This window comes from Staurois parvus, unplaced genomic scaffold, assembly GCF_062004578.1.
Source record: "Staurois parvus isolate SC_StPar_1 unplaced genomic scaffold, SC_StPar_1.0 ptg000314l, whole genome shotgun sequence".
Taxonomy (NCBI): domain Eukaryota; kingdom Metazoa; phylum Chordata; class Amphibia; order Anura; family Ranidae; genus Staurois; species Staurois parvus.
Window position 1 is genome coordinate 4135710 of NW_028318110.1, and position 23418 is coordinate 4159127.

General features: G+C 46.6%; 1 protein-coding gene across 2 annotated transcripts in view; it reads right to left on the reverse strand.

Moving 5' to 3' along the window:
- The window catches only part of LOC149457565 (tubulin epsilon chain-like), a 46235-nt gene that overhangs the window by 22277 nt on the left and 540 nt on the right, over positions 1-23418 (reverse strand). Inside the window, exons 2-4 of one of the 2 annotated variants that reach the window (XM_089683553.1) lie at positions 15870-15943; positions 13735-13787; positions 2593-2650 (exon numbers count right to left, since the gene is read on the reverse strand). In XM_089683553.1, the coding sequence (XP_089539679.1) occupies positions 2593-2650; positions 13735-13787; positions 15870-15886 (128 nt within the window). In that variant the 5' untranslated portion in view covers positions 15887-15943. Of the gene's footprint in view, positions 1-2592; positions 2651-13734; positions 13788-15869; positions 17051-23418 lie in introns of those variants that run through there. The other variant, XM_089683554.1, reaches the window with a different exon arrangement.

Here is a 23418-nt window from a genome sequence, read left to right on the forward strand (position 1 = left end):
AATTCGTATGTAGCCAAGATACACTCTGTGTATTATTTAGGCCATTAAAAGAGACAAGCTTCCCGCTTTTTACCTTTATTTCATCTGATACTGGAGGATATTATCAGAGGTGCTTTCTATTCCTCTCTTCTAGCTGGATTTCTCTCCTACCTGTGGTGGTTTGGATATTCAGAAACCTTGGAGGATCCTTGCAGCAATTGACAATTACCTTACCTGAAGGGCTATCTTGCTGGTCCCCTTCACAAGGGATTTTTTTTTTTTGTAGATGCCATTTCAAAAACACAAGTGTAACGGCGTAGACCCAGAGACTGACGCAGTCCTCCATTTTGTTAAGAACCTCCATCTTGGCAAAGGGGTTAACCATCCTGACAAACATATTTTCCCCCCTCCCTTTCTGAGAGTCCCAGTGACATTTGGCCAGTGTGTATGTGTGTCACAGAGGGGTCATAGGAGCTATAAAGCCCCCCAAGGGAGCCAGGGCTTCCCTGTCCAAAGAACCTGCAAATTGTAACACCTCGTAAGAGATAAGGCAAGCTTTCCCAGGAGTTGAAAGATTCCAACCTAATAAACCTAATTCAGCGTATGTGACAGAATCAGATAACCTTTGTTAAAATCCATTTTTCCCATATGTCTCATATCTTGGAATATGAGAGACTTGCATAAAAACCAGACATATCGTCAGATTGGCCACGAGAAGGCAAACAGTTTGGTAGGTCACTTGCCTTGTCTCAAATACACAGGAAAGCAGAAAAATAGATCTCGTAAACTGTTCAGTATAGAATTACATATTTCATCTCTAATCAATCCTCAGACGTGTCTGCATAATAATCTACCCGCGGGTGGAATGTCACTTGTGCAGATGGAAAGTTATGGGCCAAAATATGAGTTAAGGGAGATTTTGGCTCTAGTTGAGGTATCCGCTGTGGGAACTCGCTTCCAGTGGTAGAGCTTTTCCTTTCAAAAGCACACAGCAACTCACTTCTTTAAGGGCCTTTTTGCCCAATTTTAAAAATAAAGTTCCATAACATGCTTCCCACGCAGGGGTATCCACCGTCAAGCAAAAACAACAAAAATTCAGCCTCCTGGCTTGTACGCAGTTTGATGTCTCCTGCAGACTGTTCCCAAATTATGGCTCTCGCACACAGCTGGCCACTAGCACACAGCTAGTCTCCTTGGTGGAGCCCTCCTGACTCCTGTCTTCCAGGTGGAGCCCTCCTGAATCCATCTGCCAAGGTGGAGCCCAGAACCCTGGTCCTGACTCTATGAAAAGGCCTGCACACACCTGTGCAATCAGTCTCCTGGCTATTCCCAAAACCTGGTCCCAGGATTGGAGATTTCATCCCTCCCAAATAGCTTTGAAATCTCCAGGCTCCAGGTCCCAAAATGGACCTTACAAACAAATGAGGAAAGTGAAAAGCAACTTTCCTCTGTATCAAACACTTACCCCGGAGCCCCTCAACCTGCCTTGTTGAGAATCCTGGGTGACAGATCGGCACACTATCACACCGCCCACACCTACACGCCCTAAACGGGGTATTGGTCCTTGACTTCAAAGACACCCCCTGCTGGGGAACTACAAATTATGATGTCAGGCCTAAGAAAAGAAGAAGTTGAAGACGTCTCCCATTTTAACATCAGTACCACCTGGGGAGACCCGTGCCCTTTCGCTCTGAAACTTGGATCTGCTAACCCAGGACTTTGGCAAATACCTTAACCCTTTCACCTCTCTCTGATATCTCTTTGCTGTTAGTCTCTGCATATTATATATATACCTATCTTAGTTACCTCTTTTCTGTAAATATTTTTATTGCACCCGTTTGACCTTTTAGTAATAAATCTTTCCTTCTGAAAGTCTTGAACTGTTTCTATAGCGCTTTATTGCAATTTACGAATTCCTGCCTCTAAAGAGAATGCTACTGTGGTCGTTTAACCCTCTGTATAACCATGTTATACAGACGATTACCTCAACCATTATAGTGTTATTGCTGAGATTGCCGATTTTCCTCTCTGTACAAAAAGGAGGTGGTGGCAGTGTGAAGGGTTAATTGCGTAATTAACCTGACCGAGTAACAATCGCTCAGGCTGCCGGTACATTGATTGTGGTCCAATTAGCTGGAAAATCCTTCTGCAGGGTGCAGCTGGGTGTGACATTGTTACCCACGTGACATCGCGGTTTTAGATCGGCTAGTCCTTCGGTCACGAGTTTGGTGAGAAGGTCTGGGGTCTGATGCCGTGATCGTGACAACAGGTGCTTATGACTTTTTAAAATTATATAGCTAGAGCTGAAGTGCATCTGAGATTTCAGAAAGTAGTTTAATTACAGTAGTTTAAAACATGCAACATATTTAACAAGGTATATCCCCACCAGGCAATGAATAAGAGTATGAGTAAAGTGCTAAATTAATTCATAGCATAATTGGGTTGTACATGACTTAGAAATATTTATAATAAAAGTCTCCATTACATTCTTTGATAACCATAGTCATACTTTGTGTGATCAGCAGGACAGAAGCTACATTATTGTGCAGTCATAACAGCACCGGTACTTTTAGAGATGTTCATTCAAGATGCAATCAGTATCATTTTTCTTACCCGTGCTTTAAGTGAGCAAATCTTCCCTCTCTGAACATCTGGTTTGACAGCTTCAGCTCTTGAAAACAAAGACAATTTTCTTTTTAAACAATATTTAAACAGCTCTCCTATTCACCACAAACTGACTGGGACACTGGTAAGCATTTTACCATGTCTAAATACTAAAACATTGTTTTACAATGCACTTATGACTAAAGAGTATTTTCACACATGACTTTTCCTCAAACTGTAAAAGTCCTTCAAGACAACAGGCTTGCATCCTCTCATCACAAACTTTTTAAAGCATACTGAACACCCCAAAAAATGTAAGACATTGCCAGCTCTTAGATGTAGTAGCTGTTTTCTTTCTTTGCTGGCTTTTTTAACCTGGTAATTCTGTGAACATACTTCTTGACCTTTCATGTATACACTCATTTCTTCACTGTATCTAGGTTGCAATATGGGGTAGATTTCTGCCCTTCATATCCATTACATAGTGGATCAATGGGATTAATAGTTTACACAATAGAAATACGATTCTTAACTTTCTGTTAAACTTACAGAAAGTGACAAGGACACTGCATTTCAAATATTTTCTGTAATTGATAAAAATGTTCTTAGCCTGAAAAGTGAAGTAAGCTACAATGTACCTAATTTTTGTTGGCTTCTCAGTTTCAATAATATTTTAATAAGTAAACACAAGAAAATAAAAATCATAAATATATATTTTTTTCCCCCAAATGTACAAAAGTATGCATCTGAATTTAACCCCTATATGCCAACATAACATAAATATGCGGCACCACTACACTGGGCTTTTTGCCATGGGGCCACATATTTCCATATCTCCCTTTTCCTGGGAGCTCGCCACACAACGCGCTCCCAGTATGGACACCAGGGTCTTACCGAGAGCTAACGATCGGGACCCAGAACTCCCAATTCAGGGTCACCTGATCACTGCGATAGCCTCTGATTGGCTATAAGAGAGATCAGTCACTGTGAAGCCTGCCTCCGTGTTTTCTTGCTCTGAATGGAGGAGAGAGATACATTGTATCTTTCTCTCTTCTTGCAGAGAGAGAGAGAAAAAAAAAAAACCTAGATCAAGGTTTAATTTATGTCAGTGTCTGAGTCAGGTAAGAGTCAAAAGTCAAGTTCAGTATACCTTGGGTAGGATTTTTTTTTTTTAAAGTGCCAGTGTGTTTTAGGTAGGACAAAAAAAAGAAAAATGCTCACTTATGTTTTTGGGCTGTACTATGGGTACAAACAACAATTAACAAAACACATGTGGTATCGCTGCGATCGTCATAAGCAGGAGAATTAATTTTGGGTTGTTTTTTGGTGGTAGGTGCTGATATTAACAAGAAACATATTGCTAAATTAAATAAAATATATATGTTTTTACTATTTTGGGCCAGGTTTCCTTTGATAATAAAAAAAAAAAAAAAAATCAGGCAATATCCATAACCATTTACCACCAAATAAAAGCTCAGTTTGCTCTGAAAAAAAAACAAAACAAAAAAACAAGGTAAAATTCTCCTGGATGAACAAAGTAGTTGTGAGGATATGTACAGTTTTACTAACACATGTCAAAGTAAAAAAATTGTGTTTAGGCATAAAGATTTGTTTTAACCTTCAGCGTGAAGGGGTTAAGTAAAAAAGTTAGGCACAAAAGTAACAATATAAGACAAGTGCAATATAAAAACAGGTCACTATGCAGCAAGAACTTCCAAGTATTAGTCAATTCCATTAACCAATCTGACATAAAAGGTAAACAAACCCACAAAAATATAGCAATAGCAAAATTACAAACCAACCGAGGGTTAGGGAGGTTTACACCACCAAGTCATTATTTTATAGTAGGGAAGTACACCTTTTTAGAGTAATCAACTGTAGAATCGGGATTCCAGCTTAAAGTGATGCTAAAACCTTGTATTTGTTTTTCTACCTAAAATAAAAAAAAAGAGGTTTATGCTTACCTGCTTTGTGCAAAGATATTGCACAGAGGGACCCTTTACCTTATATTTTGAGGTCTCCCACTGGTGCTGTCCACTCCTCTCCTGAGTGTGCCCCCATAGCAAGCCGTATCCTATGGGGGCTCATATGCGGGTACATTTCCCAGGCTGGGCTGTGTGCATCAACAGACACACAAAGCACAGCTTGGCCCAGCCTCACCTCCCTCCTTACTGGATTTGACTGACAGCAGCAGGAGCCAATGGCTCCCACTGCTATCAGTCTGTCCACTGAGAACAGGGAGAAAGACCAGTGCTGCTGCAGATGCGGTTGCAATGCTTTACAGACTCTTCAGAAATAAAACAAAAAAAAAAACACAACAGGAAATGCACGTTTTTATCTGCCAATAAATGTGCATTTATTATTTTTTTTAAAAAGGTGAACTTATCCTTTAATACCTTTACACACACTGCTACAAATATTAAGAGTCTTTTAACAATGTAAATAACCTTTTTACATCTTAGAGACATGAGAAAGCTATGGAAGCTGCCACTGCTGACCTCCTTCTGAAAATTCTATTTCCCTGGCTGCTATATAGATTCTCTGGCTGCAATAATTTGAGTCACTGACCTGGAAAAATTATGCAGATCCACAAAGCTGAGGAAAAGTCAGAAGTCTATATCTGCATGCTTGTTCCCAGTCAGTGATTTAATGTACACAAGGAAAAAAAAAAAGATCAGGATACAGTGACTGAACTAGTAGCCACTTCTGATGCTAGCCATTAGTGCTGTGGCAGTAGTATAGATGACAACGGTCCTGTCAGAATGAAGACCAATCAGCATGGTTACTGATTAGTATGCTAGACAATCACAGCGATCACATGGCATTGCTTGCAAGCAAGCTTGGCAGGCCAGCAGTTGCATTATATATACCGTATTTTTCGCTCCATAAGACGCACCTGACCATAAGACGCACCTAGGTTTTAGAGGCAGAAAACTGGGGAAAAAAATATTCTGAACCAATGGACTGCAGACATAGTACAGAAAATGACCAGAGACTGAAGACACAGTACAGGGGATGACCAGAGACTGCGGACACAGTACAGGGGATGACCAGAGACTGCGGACACAGTACAGGGGATGACCAGAGACTGCGGACACAGTACAGGGGATGACCAGAGACTGCGGACACAGTACAGGGGATGACCAGAGACTGCGGACACAGTACAGGGGATGACCAGAGACTGCGGACACAGTACAGGGGATGACCAGAGACTGCGGACACAGTACAGGGGATGACCAGAGACTGCGGACACAGTACAGGGGATGACCAGAGACTGCGGACACAGTACAGGGGATGACCAGAGACTGCGGACACAGTACAGGGGATGACCAGAGACTGCGGACACAGTACAGGGGATGACCAGAGACTGCGGACACAGTACAGGGGATGACCAGAGACTGCGGACACAGTACAGGGGATGACCAGAGACTGCGGACACAGTACAGGGGATGACCAGAGACTGCGGACACAGTACAGGGGATGACCAGAGACTGCGGACACAGTACAGGGGATGACCAGAGACTGCGGACACAGTACAGGGGATGACCAGAGACTGCGGACACAGTACAGGGGATGACCAGAGACTGCGGACACAGTACAGGGGATGACCAGAGACTGCGGACACAGTACAGGGGATGACCAGAGACTGCGGACACAGTACAGGGGATGACCAGAGACTGCGGACACAGTACAGGGGATGACCAGAGACTGCGGACACAGTACAGGGGATGACCAGAGACTGCGGACACAGTACAGGAGATGACCAGAGACTGCGGACACAGTACAGGGGATGACCAGAGACTGCGGACACAGTACAGGAAATGACCAGAGTCTGCGGACACAGTACAGGGGATGACCAGAGACTGCGGACACAGTACAGGAGATGACCAGAGACTGCGGACACAGTACAGGAAATGACCAGAGACTGCGGACACAGTACAGGAAATGACCAGAGACTGCGGACACAGTACAGGAGATGACCAGAGACTGCGGACACAGTACAGGGGATGACCAGAGACTGCGGACACAGTACAGGAGATGACCAGAGACTGCGGACACAGTACAGGAAATGACCAGAGACTGCGGACACAGTACAGGAGATGACCAGAGACTGCGGACAGTACAGGAGATGACCAGAGACTGCGGACACAGTACAGGGGATGACCAGAGACTGCGGACACAGTACAGGGGATGACCAGAGACTGCGGACACAGTACAGGGGATGACCAGAGACTGCGGACACAGTACAGGGGATGACCAGAGACTGCGGACACAGTACAGGGGATGACCAGAGACTGCGGACACAGTACAGGGGATGACCAGAGACTGCGGACACAGTACAGGGGATGACCAGAGACTGCGGACACAGTACAGGGGATGACCAGAGACTGCGGACACAGTACAGGGGATGACCAGAGACTGCGGACACAGTACAGGGGATGACCAGAGACTGCGGACACAGTACAGGGGATGACCAGAGACTGCGGACACAGTACAGGGGATGACCAGAGACTGCGGACACAGTACAGGGGATGACCAGAGACTGCGGACACAGTACAGGGGATGACCAGAGACTGCGGACACAGTACAGGGGATGACCAGAGACTGCGGACACAGTACAGGGGATGACCAGAGACTGCGGACACAGTACAGGGGATGACCAGAGACTGCGGACACAGTACAGGGGATGACCAGAGACTGCGGACACAGTACAGGGGATGACCAGAGACTGCGGACAAAGTACAGGGGATGACCAGAGACTGCGGACACAGTACAGGGGATGACCAGAGACTGCGGACACAGTACAGAGGATGACCAGAGACTGCGGACATACTACATCATATAAAGTCCCAACAGGGCCCCTCCACCCAGAATATCAAATGATCTGACACAATACACCAAGGAAAAGGACTACAACTCCCAGCATCTGTCATTTTAACTTACAGAAGGCAGGGGGCGCACTGAGCTCCGAGGACAGGCCACACCAGCAGATAGGACCGGACTGTAGAGCAGGGAGCACATTATGGACACATGCCAGGAAAGGGGAGGCGCTGTAAGGACAGGCCACACCCGCAGACCGGACTGCAGAGCTGGGAGCTCAGTACATAGACATGCCAGGAGCGGGGACGAGCTCCGAGGACAAGCCACGCCTGCAGGGCGGACCGGACTGCAGAGCAAGCTGGCTGGGTTCGGCGAGGGGACTGCCTGCTATGAAGAGCTGCGGGGTCAGCCCGCTGAGAGAGGGCAAGGTGAACTTTGGTGACAGCCTGCAGTGGGAGGGGACAGGCTGCACTGGGATGGGACAGCCGCTGGCACTAACACGGCGGCGGTGACAGGTGGAGGACTGGTCAGTATTCGCTCCATAAGACGCAGAGACATTTTCCCCCATATTTTTTGGGGAAAAAAGTGCGTCTTATGGAGCGAAAAATACGGTATATATATATATATATATTTCAAATGTAAATTGCATTTTTCCACATGTATCAGATTATAAAATACAAATAAAAATCTCAGCGGGGTATTTAGTTCATAAAAGTGTGCTACACTATGTCCTTCCACAACACTGTAAACATTTTTAGGTATTCAAGATGGCGGCGGGAGCAGACACGCTTTAGGAGCTCCTGCGCTCCTAGCCCCAATCCGCTGCCATCCGGGCCGCAGCGGAACCCAGCGGGGCCCCTAAGACACTCCCGGCCCAGCCTGACCACCAGGGACCACTTCTGGACCTTTTCCCGGAGCCCCGGAAATCGCGGCCTACCCGCGCACCCGAAGCCGCGGCCTCGATTTTGGCCGCGGCCGAGCCGCGATCGGACCGGATCGCCGGACATCTACCCGGACCGTCACCGCTCTGCCCACCGGGTCCCGCCGACCTGCCTGCCTGCCCAGGGCCCTCCCCATCAGCCCTGGGTCCTTGCTGATCACCCTGGACCACCAGGAACCGGCACGGCCTCACGGTCTCCCTGGAGCCCTCCCTAGCTCTGGGACCACCCCAGACCACCTGGCACCCAGCCGCCACCTCGGGGCACCCAGCTGCTCGCACCCACCCTGCATGGAAACTGCATGGGAACTGCTTCAGGCCTCCCAGCACCCTGCGGGCCACCCTGCACCAGCCAGCCCCAGACCAGGAACCTTTCCAGGACAACGCCGCACCTCCGCTACCTGCATCGAGGGGATTCCGAAAAACCATGGGTCTTTAATGCCGTTCCAGATATTGCAATGCATTGTTGATGAGGATTCTCCCGTCCTTCCCATCTCTTGGCCTTTGCTTGGCAACTCGAAGTCTAAGCTCCCAGCTAACACCCCTGGACACCCAGCACCCAGCTACCGGGTACCCAGCTACCACCCCTGGACACCCAGCACCCAGCTACCGGGCACCCAGCTACCACCTCTGGTCACCCAACACCCGGACCACCCAGCGAATCGAGACGTCGCCCAGCGAATCGAGACGTCGCCCAGCGAATCGAGACGTCGCCCAGCGAATCTCCAGTCACCGAGCCGCCAGCATCACCAGACGCCTTGCCTGCCAACGCCCCCCAACATCGCACCCTACGTCCCCTCCACTCGCCGATCCACCAGACCCACTGATGCCCCCTCGGACGCCAGCATACTGCACCCACAGATTGCAGCCAGCCAGCTGCTGGACTCTACTCCCACTCTCCCCCTACAGAAGGACTCTAGTGGACTCCTCCACGGTGATATAGACTCTCCACATCACCTCGCCCTGACCCGTATCCCTTCACCTCCCCTGACCCGAACAGCACTGCACTCACCCCAGCATGCCACCTGCACTTCTCCTCCTCGTTTTCCTCTCCTCCATCCCAAAAATCGCCTCCCTCTACCCGTCCACCCCCCCAAAACGGCTCTACATTGCCCCTTCACTTCTGCCCTCTCCCCACTACGGCACTCACCACCTCCTCCTGGTACTCCACTCCTCGGTCGACCCACGTGCCACCACTACCAGACCCACACGCTCCTACACCTCCCATTCCCATGCCACCCTCCTCACCCTTCTCCTTCTCCTATCCGCTGGGGACATCTCCCCGAACCCTGGCCCCTCACCACCTCTCCCCCCCTCCAGGGACCCCCCTGCTCCCGCCAGCCGCCGCAACCCCCTCAACCTCATACCTGTGCACCTCCTCCCCACATCCATCCCCCCTCTCTCGGTTGCACTTCTGAACGCCCGCTCGGTTTGCAACAAACTAACTGCCATCCATGACCTCTTCATCTCCCGCTCCCTCAACCTCCTAGCCATCACCGAAACCTGGGTACAGGCCACCGACTCTACCTCCCCTGCGGCACTCTCTCATGGAGGTCTCATCTGGTCCCATTCACCAAGACTGAGCGGTCACAAAGGTGGTGGTGTCGGCCTGCTCCTATCACCGCTGAGCACCTTCCAGGTCCTCCCTAACCCCCCCTCCCTAACCTTCTCCTCCTTCGAGGCTCACTGCATCCGGCTCTTCTCACCCACCCCCTTAAGGATCGCAGTGATCTACAGGCCCCCCGGATCCATAGCCCGCTTCCTGGATGACTTCGCCGCCTGGCTTCCCTTCTTCCTCTCCTCTGAGCTACCGACCATCATCCTCGGGGACTTCAACATCCCCATCAACGACAACACCCCAGCTACCTCTCGACTCCTCCACTTAACCACCTCCTTCGCGCTCACACAACACACTCAATCCTCCACCCACATCAATGGGAACACCCTGGACCTCGTCTTCTCCCACCTCTGTACCCTTAACCACTTCACTAACACCCCCTTCCCTCTCTCCGACCACCACCTCCTCACGTTCTCCATCTCCCCTTCCCCTAACTCCCCCCCCCCCAGTGCGCCAAACCATCACCAGCCGCAACCTCCGCAACCTGCACCCGGCCCCCCTCCACTCGGCTGCCGACCGCTTGCACGACAGCATCCTTCCACTGTCATGTCCTGACCTAGCCACCACCGCGTACAACGAGTCACTATCAGCCACCCTAGACTCTCTGGCACCCCTAACCACACGCAACATCAAACCCAGACCGCTCCAACCATGGCAGAACGACCACACTAAATGCCTCAAACGTCGCAGTCGTGCGCTGGAGAGACTATGGCGCAAAACCAGGTCCCCTCATGCATTCTCCCTCTACAAATCTGCCTTCCTCACCTACACCTCCTCCCTCCACGCCGCCAAGCAGGCCTACTTCGTTGACCTGATCAACACCCTCTCTAACTGCCCTCGCCGACTCTTCTCCACCTTCAACTCCCTGCTCTCTCCCCCCCCTCCTCCACTCAGTACCTCACTTACCGCCCACGAGATTGCCACTCATCTCCATAGCAAGATTGACGCAATCCGCAAGGACATAGTCAACTTGCAGTCTACCTCCCCATCTAGCCTCTCCCCTTCCATCACCCTCTCATCTCTCCCCTCCTCTGACCTTGCAACGGCACTGCCCCCCACCACACCCAAGGCCCTGCCTACCGTAACCCCCCCATCACTGCACTCCTTCAGCCCTACTACCACTGAGGAAGTCACCAGAGTCTTCTCAGAAGCCCGCCTCACTACCTGCCCCCTGGACCCTATCCCCTCTCAACTCCTCCGGTCACCCCCCTCTTCCCTCATCCGCTCCCTTACCCACATCTTCAATCTCTCCCTCGCTACTGGCGTCTTCCCCTCCCCCCTAAAACATGCGCACATCACCCCCATACTCAAAAAGCCCTCCCTGGACTCCACTGACCTCAACAACCTCAGACCAATTTCCCTACTGCCACTCACGTCCAAGCTCCTTGAGCGCTTGGTCTACGATCGCCTAAGCGCCCACCTAACTGACAACAACCTCCTTGACCCACTACAGTCCGGCTTCCGTCCCCTACACTCCACCGAAACTGCCCTCCTCAAAATCACCAACGATCTACTAACCGCCAAAGCCAAAGGCGACTACTCTGTCCTCCTTCTCCTAGACCTCTCTGCGGCCTTTGACACAGTCGACCACCCCCTCCTCCTTAATAAACTACTCTCCCTTGGCATCAGAGACACCGCTCTCTCCTGGTTCTCCTCCTACCTATCCCAACGCTCCTTCAGCGTTTGCTACAACGGCGCCACCTCCTCTTCCCTCCCCCTCTCTGTTGGGGTCCCCCAGGGCTCTGTCCTTGGACCCCTTCTCTTCTCCATCTACACCTCCTCCCTTGGCAAACTCATACACTCCCACGGCTTCAACTACCACCTCTATGCTGATGATACTCAAATCTACCTATCCACCCCTCACCTCACCCCCACATTCTCCGCCCGCATCACTCACCTCCTAAACGACATCTCTGACTGGATGTCGCTCCATTTCCTCAAACTCAACCTCTCCAAAACCGAGCTTCTCGTCTTTCCCCCTTCCCGTGCCCCCCCCCCCCATCCTTTCCATCACTACCAACAACACCACCATCAATCCCGCCCCGCAAGCCAAGGTCCTTGGCGTCATTCTGGACTCAAACCTTTCCTTTCAACCTCATATCAAATCTCTCACAAACTCATGCAGGCTCCACCTCCGGAACATCTCCAAGATACGCTCCTTCCTTACCCCAGACACCACTAAACTACTCGTTCACTCCCTGATTATCTCACGCCTTGACTACTGCAACTCCCTCCTCACCGGCCTACCCCAGTGCAAACTCACCCCGCTTCAGACCATCCTGAACTCAGCTGCCAGACTCATCCACCTCACCACCCGCTCCACCTCTGCCACCCCCCTCTGCCTCTCCCTCCACTGGCTCCCCATTGCCCAACGCATTAAATTCAAACTGCTCACTCTGACCTATAAAGCCATTCACAACACTGCCCCTAACTACCTCACCGACCTGATTCCCAGATACCACCCTACCCGTACCCTTCGCTCTTCACAGGACCTCCTTCTATCTTGCTCCCTGGTCTCCTCCTCCCACGCACGACTGCAAGACTTCTCCAGGTCCTCCCCCATCCTCTGGAACTCACTACCCCAACCCATCAGACTGTCACCTTCCCTCCTCACCTTCAGGCGCTCCCTGAAAACCCACCTCTTCAGGGAAGCCTACCCCACCCTCACCTAACAGCCGCTGCCCTTCCCTCCTCCTTCCACTCCATCCCCCACAGCCATTTCCTCCTGTACCTCTACCCCCTCCCTCCTAGATTGTAAGCTCGAAAGAGTAGGGCCCTCTTACCCCTTGTGTGCTGTTTGATGGTACTGTACTGTTTCATGTATTGTCCCCCCTCTATTGTACAGCGCTGAGCAAACCCTTTGGCGCTATATAAACTCGATAAATAAATAAATAAATAAATAAATAAATTAATCATTGAGGTATATTTATAAGGCAGTAAATATGACATTCACCAATAATGCACTGCAGATGAATCTTCCTGATGTTTGTGCTTTATATTACAGTAATTGGTTTACCTGCAGTGAATATCACATTTACGGCTTTAAAATTATGCCCCACAAAGTTATTGCCAAGTTACCACTGCATACTGATACCACTAAATTTGTCCCATGTATCTAGGTTTCATTGACGCCAGAAAGGCAGTATGACCAGCTAACATTGTCAGAAAGAGAGGTCAAAATGGCAGTCATTGTGTTTCTTTCATGACATATTTAATGGCCAGGGAGATATCAGTAAAGAAGTCTAGGTAAGAGCAGTCCTACAACCTGGTGCAAGCTATAGGACTACTAAAAGCCTATTCACACGCATGTGAATTGCAACACATGAGGTAACCCACACACAAAGATGTGAATGGCCCTATATAGTTCCCCTTAAACATATACTAAACCGTATTGCATTCATGTAAACCAGCCACATAGGAGAGAATGGAATTTCTATTTCAAATGCATTTTTATTCATGTGTTTTACTGCATGAAAATGGTCAGGTTTGAATAGGCACTGATACTGGCCACATGCAACAAATCAAACTGTATAAACCACCCAAGCATGATGTTAGCGGGCCAATGAACACCTGGAACCACTACAATCATCCTCTAAATTAATTTACCAACATGACAGACTGTCCTGACCGATACAAAGCTTTCTGAGATTAATTTAAGTCAAGGGATCCATAGCACTGGCATCCAGTTCTTCAGATTATGCACAATAGTTTTTCAGGGCTGTGCAAGCAGCAGATTTAAAGTTTCTTATTTTTCTGCATGAACAATAACCCTTACCTTGTATCAACATTTCTAGAAAAGCTGCACAGAGCTTCATCGTAAATTCCTTTCTGGAAAAAGAAATGGTTTGCATCTGGTTATATATTTTTAAAACACTAAAAAGATGCAAGAACAGCTCTACAGTATTCATTTGCCTATGGCGTGAACCTAACCACAAATGTAACGGTCTAGGCTTCAAATGATTCCTCTGGAGCTCTTTAAATTAGAACTATGGCTTCCCATATATATTAGGCTGCATCTGTGGTTACCAATTTACCTTATCTCCCCTACATAGTCTCACAATACTGGCTGACCCTACCAGTGTAGTTCATCTAATGCAGCTTCCTGTGATGGGGGGACAACACTGCTGCACTGCTACCAAATTCAAAGCAGCATTGTCACTCATGCAAGCTGTGTCTGCTTGTACTACAGTAGGATCAGAAGATGTTGAGGGGGCGCAGCTATTAACTAGTCCTGACCAGTGCTTTCTGGATTGATAGAAGCCACTGTGCTGCTGTACCTCCACCACAATGTAAGATGCCATGTCTGGGAAGAGAGTGTGTAAGGCACAAATGAAGGAGGATTTGGCTCACTCAAGGGAGAGATATGAACGGTTTGCTTTTTAAACTTTTTAAGACTCTTGCATCACATAGCAACTGGATTTGAAACCTGGATTCACATGTTACAATGTGATTGGACAATGTCTGTACATCCTCCTTTAGATCCACCAACAACTGTATAACGCAAGTGCCTGCCTAAACAATTCATTTATTTTGTATCCAGTCAGGGTGGCTGTGGTTGCTGGGAAGGAGATTGTACAATCAAATTGTAATGTATGGTGCAAGCTTTAAAGACTAGACCTAGGTTGTCCACAGATTCTTGACTTGGCATTTGAAAGATAAATGACAGGAGGTAAACCAGGTTTTCAGCCTCTTGATTGCCCACAAGGAGTGACGTGATCCTACACATGTACACAGAAGTCAGTCAATCATGTGCAACAGCACAGGAGGCTGTGAGCAAGCAGGCAAGTGTCTTATTGCAAAAGAGACATACCACGTGTCTTCTGCAATAAAGAGCTGCCTCCTCCCGATTTTTTAAATGCTAAGGTTAGTTCCACTATAATTAAGGCTTTGGTTAAAATGCATTAGCACTTTGCTGAGTTTGATAGAATGCACCAGCTTCCTCGTCTTTTATTGACTAAAGCATTGTGATGGATCATAGTCGGACTCCAGCTCATCAAATTGTATGCTTTGGAGGTGTGCAGGAGCCTGGGCTGTTGAGGCCAACATCCCTGGAGTGAATACTGGCATGAGAGTTACCCTTGTGACACTTTTACATTTTTAAGCTATCACAGGCTCACTTTAACGTCTTAACCTCAGCATGTATTCACAGCATTGACCATGAGCAGAAACATACTTTAAAGGATAAGTTCATCTTTGGTAACATGTTACACCCGTATTTAGGGTGTACCATGTTACCAAGATTACCTGCCTGCACCTGCCCTGATACCCCATTGTGACAGTGGGCAGGGGACCTTCTCCCCGCACCCGCTGTTACAATTCAAGACAGCACAGTAATGCATGGCTGCACCCACACGGCAGCATCATTCATTCAGTTTCCTGTGAATTAATGAACTACAAGGGTGCTGGCGAGCTCTCTTGTAGCTCATTGATTCCTTCTGGACTGATTGCCTGTATAGGAGGTACAGCAGACAGTTGACAGAGTCTGCAGGATCCTGACATTGCACCTGTGCTCTGCTGATTGTGGGTGCAATGATTTATAGGCTGCAGAGTATACAAAAATAATATATGCACATTTTTTTTACCTGCAAAAAGATGTGTATTTATTATTATTTTTATTTATTTTTTTTTTTCAAAAGGTAAACAGCATTTAAGCCAAACAGCTCAGCATAAGCAGCCACATGAACACTTGGTGAAGTATTTACTTTGCTTTGGACTAAGTTGAAGATGAGCTGTCATTAATGTTGTCCCTGCAGACCTGCTTCTCCAGAACGCCTTCTCCGATTTGGTACCACTCAGGACTATTTTGAAGTGCAAGTCACCAAAGGAGCTTTAAACATAAAGTACGTGCCACCTTGGATTTAACAAAAAAAAAAAAAAAAAAAAAAAAATCTGAAAAGGAAGTTGTTTTACCTTGTTGACGGAAGCATGTTCTCTCAATGCAAGGTCCCAGAACCTGCACCCAATCTGATTTCCACACTGCCCAACTACACGAGAAAATAAGAGCAATACAAATCTTAAAACATTGTCAGAATTGATCTGTTGCTTAGGCTATAATTTTGTAAGACAGAATGTTCCCACGTTCAAAGCAGTTTCCAATTTATTGTCTTCATATTTCAGTCTGAGAAGAAGCTACATTTTTACAAGTATTATTTTGGATTATAGGAAGATACCCACTTAGGGAATATCTAAAATCCACACAGATGGGGAGATTTGCTAAAACTGGTGCAACTGTACATAGTATCCAATCAGCTTCCAGGTTTTATTGTCAAAGCTTAATTGAACAAGCTGAAGTTAAAAGTTGATTGATTATGCACAGCTGCACCAGTTTATCTCTGGGTTTACAAACTAGCCTGCAGGCTGTGGGCTGGTTGCGGGTGTAGGAATTGTACGTGTTCCCGCACCTGCAATGGAATCGTGCTGCTCAGACCGCAGAATGTTTTTTAAAAAGGTACATGCATCTTTTTAATGCAGGAGATGCAAGCACAGCAGCCCATTGAAATGAATGGGCTACCGTGCCCAAGCAAATACAGACAGCACGGTCCGCACTAGTGTGAACCAGGCCTTCGCAAATCTCCCCCACAGAATTGGAACTCAAAGATCTTTTAGCAACTGCACTCTTCTTACCATTTACTAATGACGATAACTAAAAGTATGTCCGTAAGTTCAGCATGTTCATTCAATGCATGGTCTGATTATGAAAGTGGCACAAACATGGAGTCTTTACAGCAATCTCTCTGTGACTCAGGGTCACATGTGGCTGAATAGCATAGCCCCTAAAAGACTCTACAACAACAGAGAGTTGAGAAACTGAGAAGCTGATCTTTCAAGAGTACATAATAAACTAGAAAAGCTACAATTTCTGGGGAAATTGTGTGAAGTGTTCTTGCCTCCACCAGTAGTCTACAACTCACACTCTAGCTTTTGTCACTCTGCTGCCTGCTCACACACCTGGCGTATGGCAACTCACTCTACAGCAAGGGCAGAGAAGAGCGGTTAAAAACAAACTGCTCCAACTTGCTCACTTCACTGGTGGTTGCCATCTTCAAATGGTTGTAGTTTAAAAACTATAAATTCTACAGCGAAGAGCTTTATATTGTGAGAATCACAAGACCCAGACCTACATTTTGCATAGTATGTCTCTGAAATGTTAAAAATAACAGTGAGTTGCAAACAAATGGTCATATTGTGAAAACTATCAGGGCTATGGCTTAGCCCTGGACATTTTTAGTGGCAGCAGGGATAGCTGAACGTTTTGATATAAGATTTGTGTAGGTGGGCTTGAAAATGAGGGAGTGATGGCAGTTTAGAAATCATGTCCTGATTTTTCGGCTCACACTCTAGCTTTTGTCAGCTCTCACTCTAGTTTTGAACATTCTGCCATTCGTTCCTATGGGACCAATTTCACCACAAAAACGCCAATATTTCGTGAACCATGCAGTGAAACGTTCCACAAAGTAATAGCACACCAATCGGGAACAATCCGCACGTTTCTGTATATTACTGTCTATGTAGTGTAAAAACTGTGGGAGGAGTTAGGGTGGTAAATTTGGCTATAATAATAAGAATATATATGTGAGATAACAGTAAGTGGTCTTGCCATGCAAGAACACTTCACAATACTAAGCCTTTACAGACAATAGCATACTAGTTTACCAAAATATATTTACCTTACTAAGGGCTGGCTCGTGGTGCGGGAAAGCCGTGTTTCATGCATATTTTCAGGCTTGAGTTCAAAACTCATTGCAGTTGCGATCAGCAGCGGGCGTCAAGTTAATTACACCCCAAACATAGTGCGTTGCCTGTACCGGATCGCGTTGCAGCAAGTTTGCGAAAGTAGTGCATGAATTTGGTGTGGTAAAGTGTGATTTCAGCTAAAATGAATGAACTCAAATCGCTCCACACTGAACTGCATGAGAAAGGCAGAAAAAAAATCCAGAAAAGTATGATCCAATTTGCTCCTGCAGGGCACAAAATTCCTTCTTGATCCCCCGAGAGGCATTTGGATATTCTCTGGATTAACTTTACCTATAAAATGTTAGTATCCAGTTATATTCTGTGTATCTTGTACGAGCAAGCAGATATACTGACAGATCTGCAGGAGACCTGCATGGCACCTGAGATCTGCTGATTGCTTGTGCAATGCTTTCCAGACTCCTGCAAACAAAAAATAATAAATGCACATTTTTTACCTGGAAAACAACGTACATTTATTATATGTTTGTCAAAACTTATCCTTTAACCAGTTAAACTCCGCCCTATAGCAGTTTTACTGTCTCTTGATACATTGCACACAAAACTGCAGGGTTAGCAAGATCAGGCCTTATTTCTGATAGCACTAACCGGTAAATATTTTTTGTAGCGATTCAAGCAGTCCCTGACAGCCAGATCTCTTTTTTCCCCATGAGTCGCACTAGGTATCTATACATTTAGTGGCCAAAATGTCCAACGAAAGGTACACTAGTGAAGAGGCCTACAAGATTCTGAGCATGTCAGAGGAAAGTGAAGGGGAAACCTCACTAAACAGAATCAGGCTCAGAATATGAACCTGTAGAGAGCAGTGGCACCCTGACAGATAGCTCAGACGGTGGAGTAGAGTTCCTTGCTAAGGTCAGGCGTACCCAACCCTGTTCCTAGGCTGATGAGGTGTTACAATTGCATGATGATTCTCAGAGCACCAGTACTAGTGCCGCTCTATCTTTTGGTAAAAAAAGGCGAGCACCAGCGGTCTAGTACATCCTGGTCTTATACATACCAGCACTGCAGTATCATTTGGTGATGTGGCGAGTCCCATAAGTGAAGTACAAGCTGGTGCAGTGGCTAGCACAAGTAGTGTCCCGCAACTACCAAGAATTTGAATACAGGCCCATAGAGTCCTTCCGGATGTGCTTGCAAATCCTGATTGGCAGCCCACAAATTCTGCAGCACCCGCACTTCCCCCATTCACTGCCCAACCTGGAATTCAGGTGGAAACAGCAAATTTAAATATTCCCCTTGATTTTTTGGAGCTGTTTTTCACGGAAGATCTTTATGGATTCATTGTGTATCAAAGAAATTTATACACACACACACAACAATTTATCACCGCCAACCCAAATTCAAAGCTTGCCAGACCAGTTGCATGAAAACCTATTACGGCTTTCGAATTTAAAGTTTTTTGGTCCCAACTCTCAACATGGGCATTACTAAAACAAATTAATTGTGATTGTATAGGTCCACAAACCTGATTCATCATATGCCCATGTTCTCTGCTGCCATGGCCAGGCATAGATATGAGAATATAATGCAATTTATGCATTTCAATGACATTACACTGTCGTTCTTGGGGTGACCCTGAAAAGGACCGGCTCCACAAAATTCAGCTCCTAGTAAATCACCTTAACCAGAAATTTGCAGATATGTATACTCCCCAGCAAAACATATGCGTTGAGGAGTCCCTCATTAATTTTTCTGGCCGCCTTGCATTCAAACACTTTCTCCCCAGCAAGCGTGCCAGATATGCGGTCAAAATGTATAAGATCTGTGAGAGGGCAACAGACTATATATGAAATTTTCAGATTTAAGAGGGAAAAGATAGTCACATGGAGCCCCCTGGATGCCCAGTGTATATGGGGAGCAGTGACAAGATATTTTAGGACTTGGTGTCACTCTTTTTCCATATGGGGTACCACTTATACGTGGACAACTTTTTTTACATGCCACTATTTAGACATTTGTACAAATCTTGGAATTGGTAGATGTGGCACCGTGTGACCTAATCGCCGGGGCTTCCCCCAACAGCTTGTAAATGCCTGTCTTAGAAAGGGGGAAAAAGCCTGCTTGAAAAACAATGAATTGCTTGCAATGAAGTAAAAGGACAAAGAGGATGTTTTTGTGCAGTCTTTAATTCACGTAGACAGGACCATCCAAATTTCCATGGCAGCTGGTGTTGTTGAGAAGCCCCTCTGTGTCCACAACTATAAACTTAACATGGGAGAGGTGGACTTTAATGACCAGATGATGAAGCCATACTTAGTTTCCCAAAAAGCCAGATGCTGGTAAAAAAAGTGTGTTTATTTATTTCAATTCGCTCTATAAAACTGTTTTGTGATTAACAAAGCAACTGGATGTAGTGGATCCTTCCAAAAATTCCAGGAAGCGATCATCATGGCCCTTTTGTATCCAGAAGATGCTGTGGCATGTGAGTTATCGCCGCAAATATCAGATCAAGGGCAGCAATTCTAGCACTAGACCTCCTGTAAAGCGTCGCCTATGGATATTAAAAATGTTTGCAGTTTTTCGCCGTTGCACGGGGCGTGTGCAGTTTTAAAGCATGTCAGGTTTGGTATCTATTTACTGAGCATACCATCATCTTTTATATTTTAACAAATTGGCCAATATATTATGTTTTTGTACCTTAAAATAAAAAAAAAAGTGCATTTTTTTTAAAAAAATGGCTTTTGAAAAATCGCCGCAAAAGTACTATGTGACATAAAAAATTGCAACACTCACCATGTTATTCTCTATGGCATCTGTTTTAAAAAAACATAATGTTTAGGGGTTCGAAGTTCGTTTCTAGCAAAAAATACAGATATTTTAATGTGAACAAAAAGTGTCAGAAAAGGCTTGGCCTTCAAGTGGTTAGAAAAGTGAGTGATGTGTGGCATAAGCTTCTAATGCTGGGCATGTTGAGTCAATAGAAGAAGAATTTATTTTTTTTTTTATTTATTTAGTTTTTGGAAAATGGCAAAAAATGTATTTATTTATTTTTTACACAAAGTTGTCACTTAGATGATATATTGCCCACACATGCCATGGGTATATGTGGAATTACTCCCCAAAATACATTCTGCTACTTCTCCCGAGTATAGGGGTACCACATGTGAGATACTATTTGGCAGTCTAGACGCATACAGGACCCCAAACTCCAATAAGCACCTTCAGGCTTTTAACCGCCTCCCGCCTGCCATATAAAGTAAAGACAGGCGCAAGGCGGTTCTCTCGTTCTGGGAGGACGTCATATGATGTCCTCCCACTCTAACCGCGCATGCGCGGATCAAGGGTCACGCAGTGCGGCGATCGGTGGCGCGCTGTGTCCCTAGGACACAGCGGATTACTGATCAACGGAAAGAACCGAAGATGTCGGCTCGGTTATGTGAACAGCTGTGTCCAATCACAGCTGATCGCATGTAAATTGGGAAACGCCGGTTATTGGTATTTCTCGCCTCACGAGCTGTCACGCTGACAGCTTGAGAGGAGAGGACAGCTGGTAATCAGCATCCCTCAGAGGGGACATGTACACTGATCATCAGAGCACGAATGATCAGTGTGCCCTGATGATCAGTGTAGCCCCAGCAGTGCCACCTATCAGTGTCCATCAATGCCAGCTGTCAGTGCTCATCAATACCACCTGCCAGTGCCCATGAGTGCCTCATCAATGCCACATATCAGTGCCTACCAGTGCACATCAAAGCCACATATCAGTGCCCGTCAGTGCCGCCAGTGTCATATATGAGCGTTGCCTTTCAGTGCCCAGGGATGCCTGTCAATGCCCATCAGTGCCACCTACCAATGCCTCCTAATCACTGCAGCCTATCAGTGTCCATCACTGCAGCCTCATTAGCGCACATCAGTGAAGGAGAGAAACCTCTTATTTACAAAATTTTATATAACAAAAACAAAGAAAAAACTTTTTTTTCTAAATTTTGTTGTTTTTGGTTTGTTTAGCAAAAAATAAAAAACCCAGAGGTGATTAAATACCACCGAAAGAAAGCTCTGTCTCAAAAAAATTATAAAAATTTCATATGGGTACACTGTTGCATGACCGCGCAATTGTCATTCAAAGTTTGACAGCGCTGAAAATTGGCTTGGGCAGGAAGGGGGTTTAAGTGCCCTGTAGGCTAGCGGTTAAAGGGCTTTATTTCCTCATTACACTTCCTGACTACCTATCACAGTTTCGGAGGCCCCCCAAATACCAGGATAGTACAAACACCCCCCAAATGACCCCTTTTTGGAAAGTAGACACCCCAAGGAACTTGATAAGATGTATGAAAAGCATTTTACAGATCTTGTTTGTTGCAACAAATTTTTGGAAAATGAAGAAAGAAAACAAAGCTACAACTTTCACATAAACCAATTAATTTACACCTATTAGGATTTTTTTTAGCAAAGACAACACAATACATTTTGGCCTAAATTTATAACGAAATTTTATTTTTATACTTTTTTTACTGGACATGTTTAATAGCAAAAAGTCAAAAATGTTGTTTTTCTCAAAACGGTCAGTCTTTTTTTATTTATAGTGCAAAAAAGAAAAAACAGACAGGCGATCAAATACCACCGAAAGAAAGCTCTATTTGTGGGGAAAAAAGGACATAAATTTCATTTGGGTGCATCGTTGCATGACCGTGCAACTGTCAAAGTAACGCAGCGCCGTAACGCAAAATATGTCCTGGTCAGGAAGGACAAGTGGTTAACTACTTGCCAACTGCAGATTCCCGAATGACGGCTACACTGCGGCCGGCAAGTTCTGGGAGGGTGTCATATGACGTCCTCCCAGAACGCGCTCTCCTGCGCGCCCCCGGGGGTGGGCACCTGGTGATCTCCGTGATCGCTCTGTCCTACGGACACAACTGATCACGTGATGTGGTAAAAGGCCAATCACAGCGGCCTTTTACCACGTGGTCAGCCGTGTCCAATGACACAGAGCGTGAGGAAAGTACTTGCCGAGAACCGGCAGTTGTCAGAGCAGGGATCGGCACTGATGATCAGTGCCCTGATAATCGGTGCCCAGCAGTGCCACCCACCAGTTCCGTCATCTGTGCCCAGCAGTGCACCCACCTGTTGATAGCAGTGCACCCACCTGCGCCACCCAGCAGTGCCACACACCTGTACCCAGAAATGCCACCTACCTGTGCCCAGCAGTGCCACCCACCTGTGCCCACCTACCTGTGCCCAACAGTGCAGCCCAGCAGTGCTGCCAGTCAGTGCCACCAGTCAGTGCCCAGCAGTTGTGCCAGTCAGTGCCCAGCAATTGCACCAGTCAATGCCTAGCAGTTGCGCCAGTCAGTGCCCAGCATTGATTCCAGTCAGTGCCACCTATCCGTGCCACCTCATTAGTGCTACCTATCAGTGCCACCTATTAGTGCCCATCAGTGCTGCCTCATCAACGCACATCAGTGAAGGAGAAAAATTACCTGTCTGAAAAATTTTATAATAGAAACAAAGAAACTTTTTTTTTTCAAATTTTTTGCACTTTTTTTGTTTATAGCACAAAAAGTAAAGTGCCCAGCGGCGATTAAATACCACCTAAAGAAAGCTCTATTTGTGAGAAAAAAAATGATAACATTTTCATATGGGTACAATGTTGCATGACCGCGCAATTGTCAAAGTGCAACAGCGCTGAAAGCTGAAATTTGGCCTGGTAAAGAAGGGGGTATAAGTGCCCGGTAGGCAAGGGGTTAAGCAATGATTGATGTGTGCC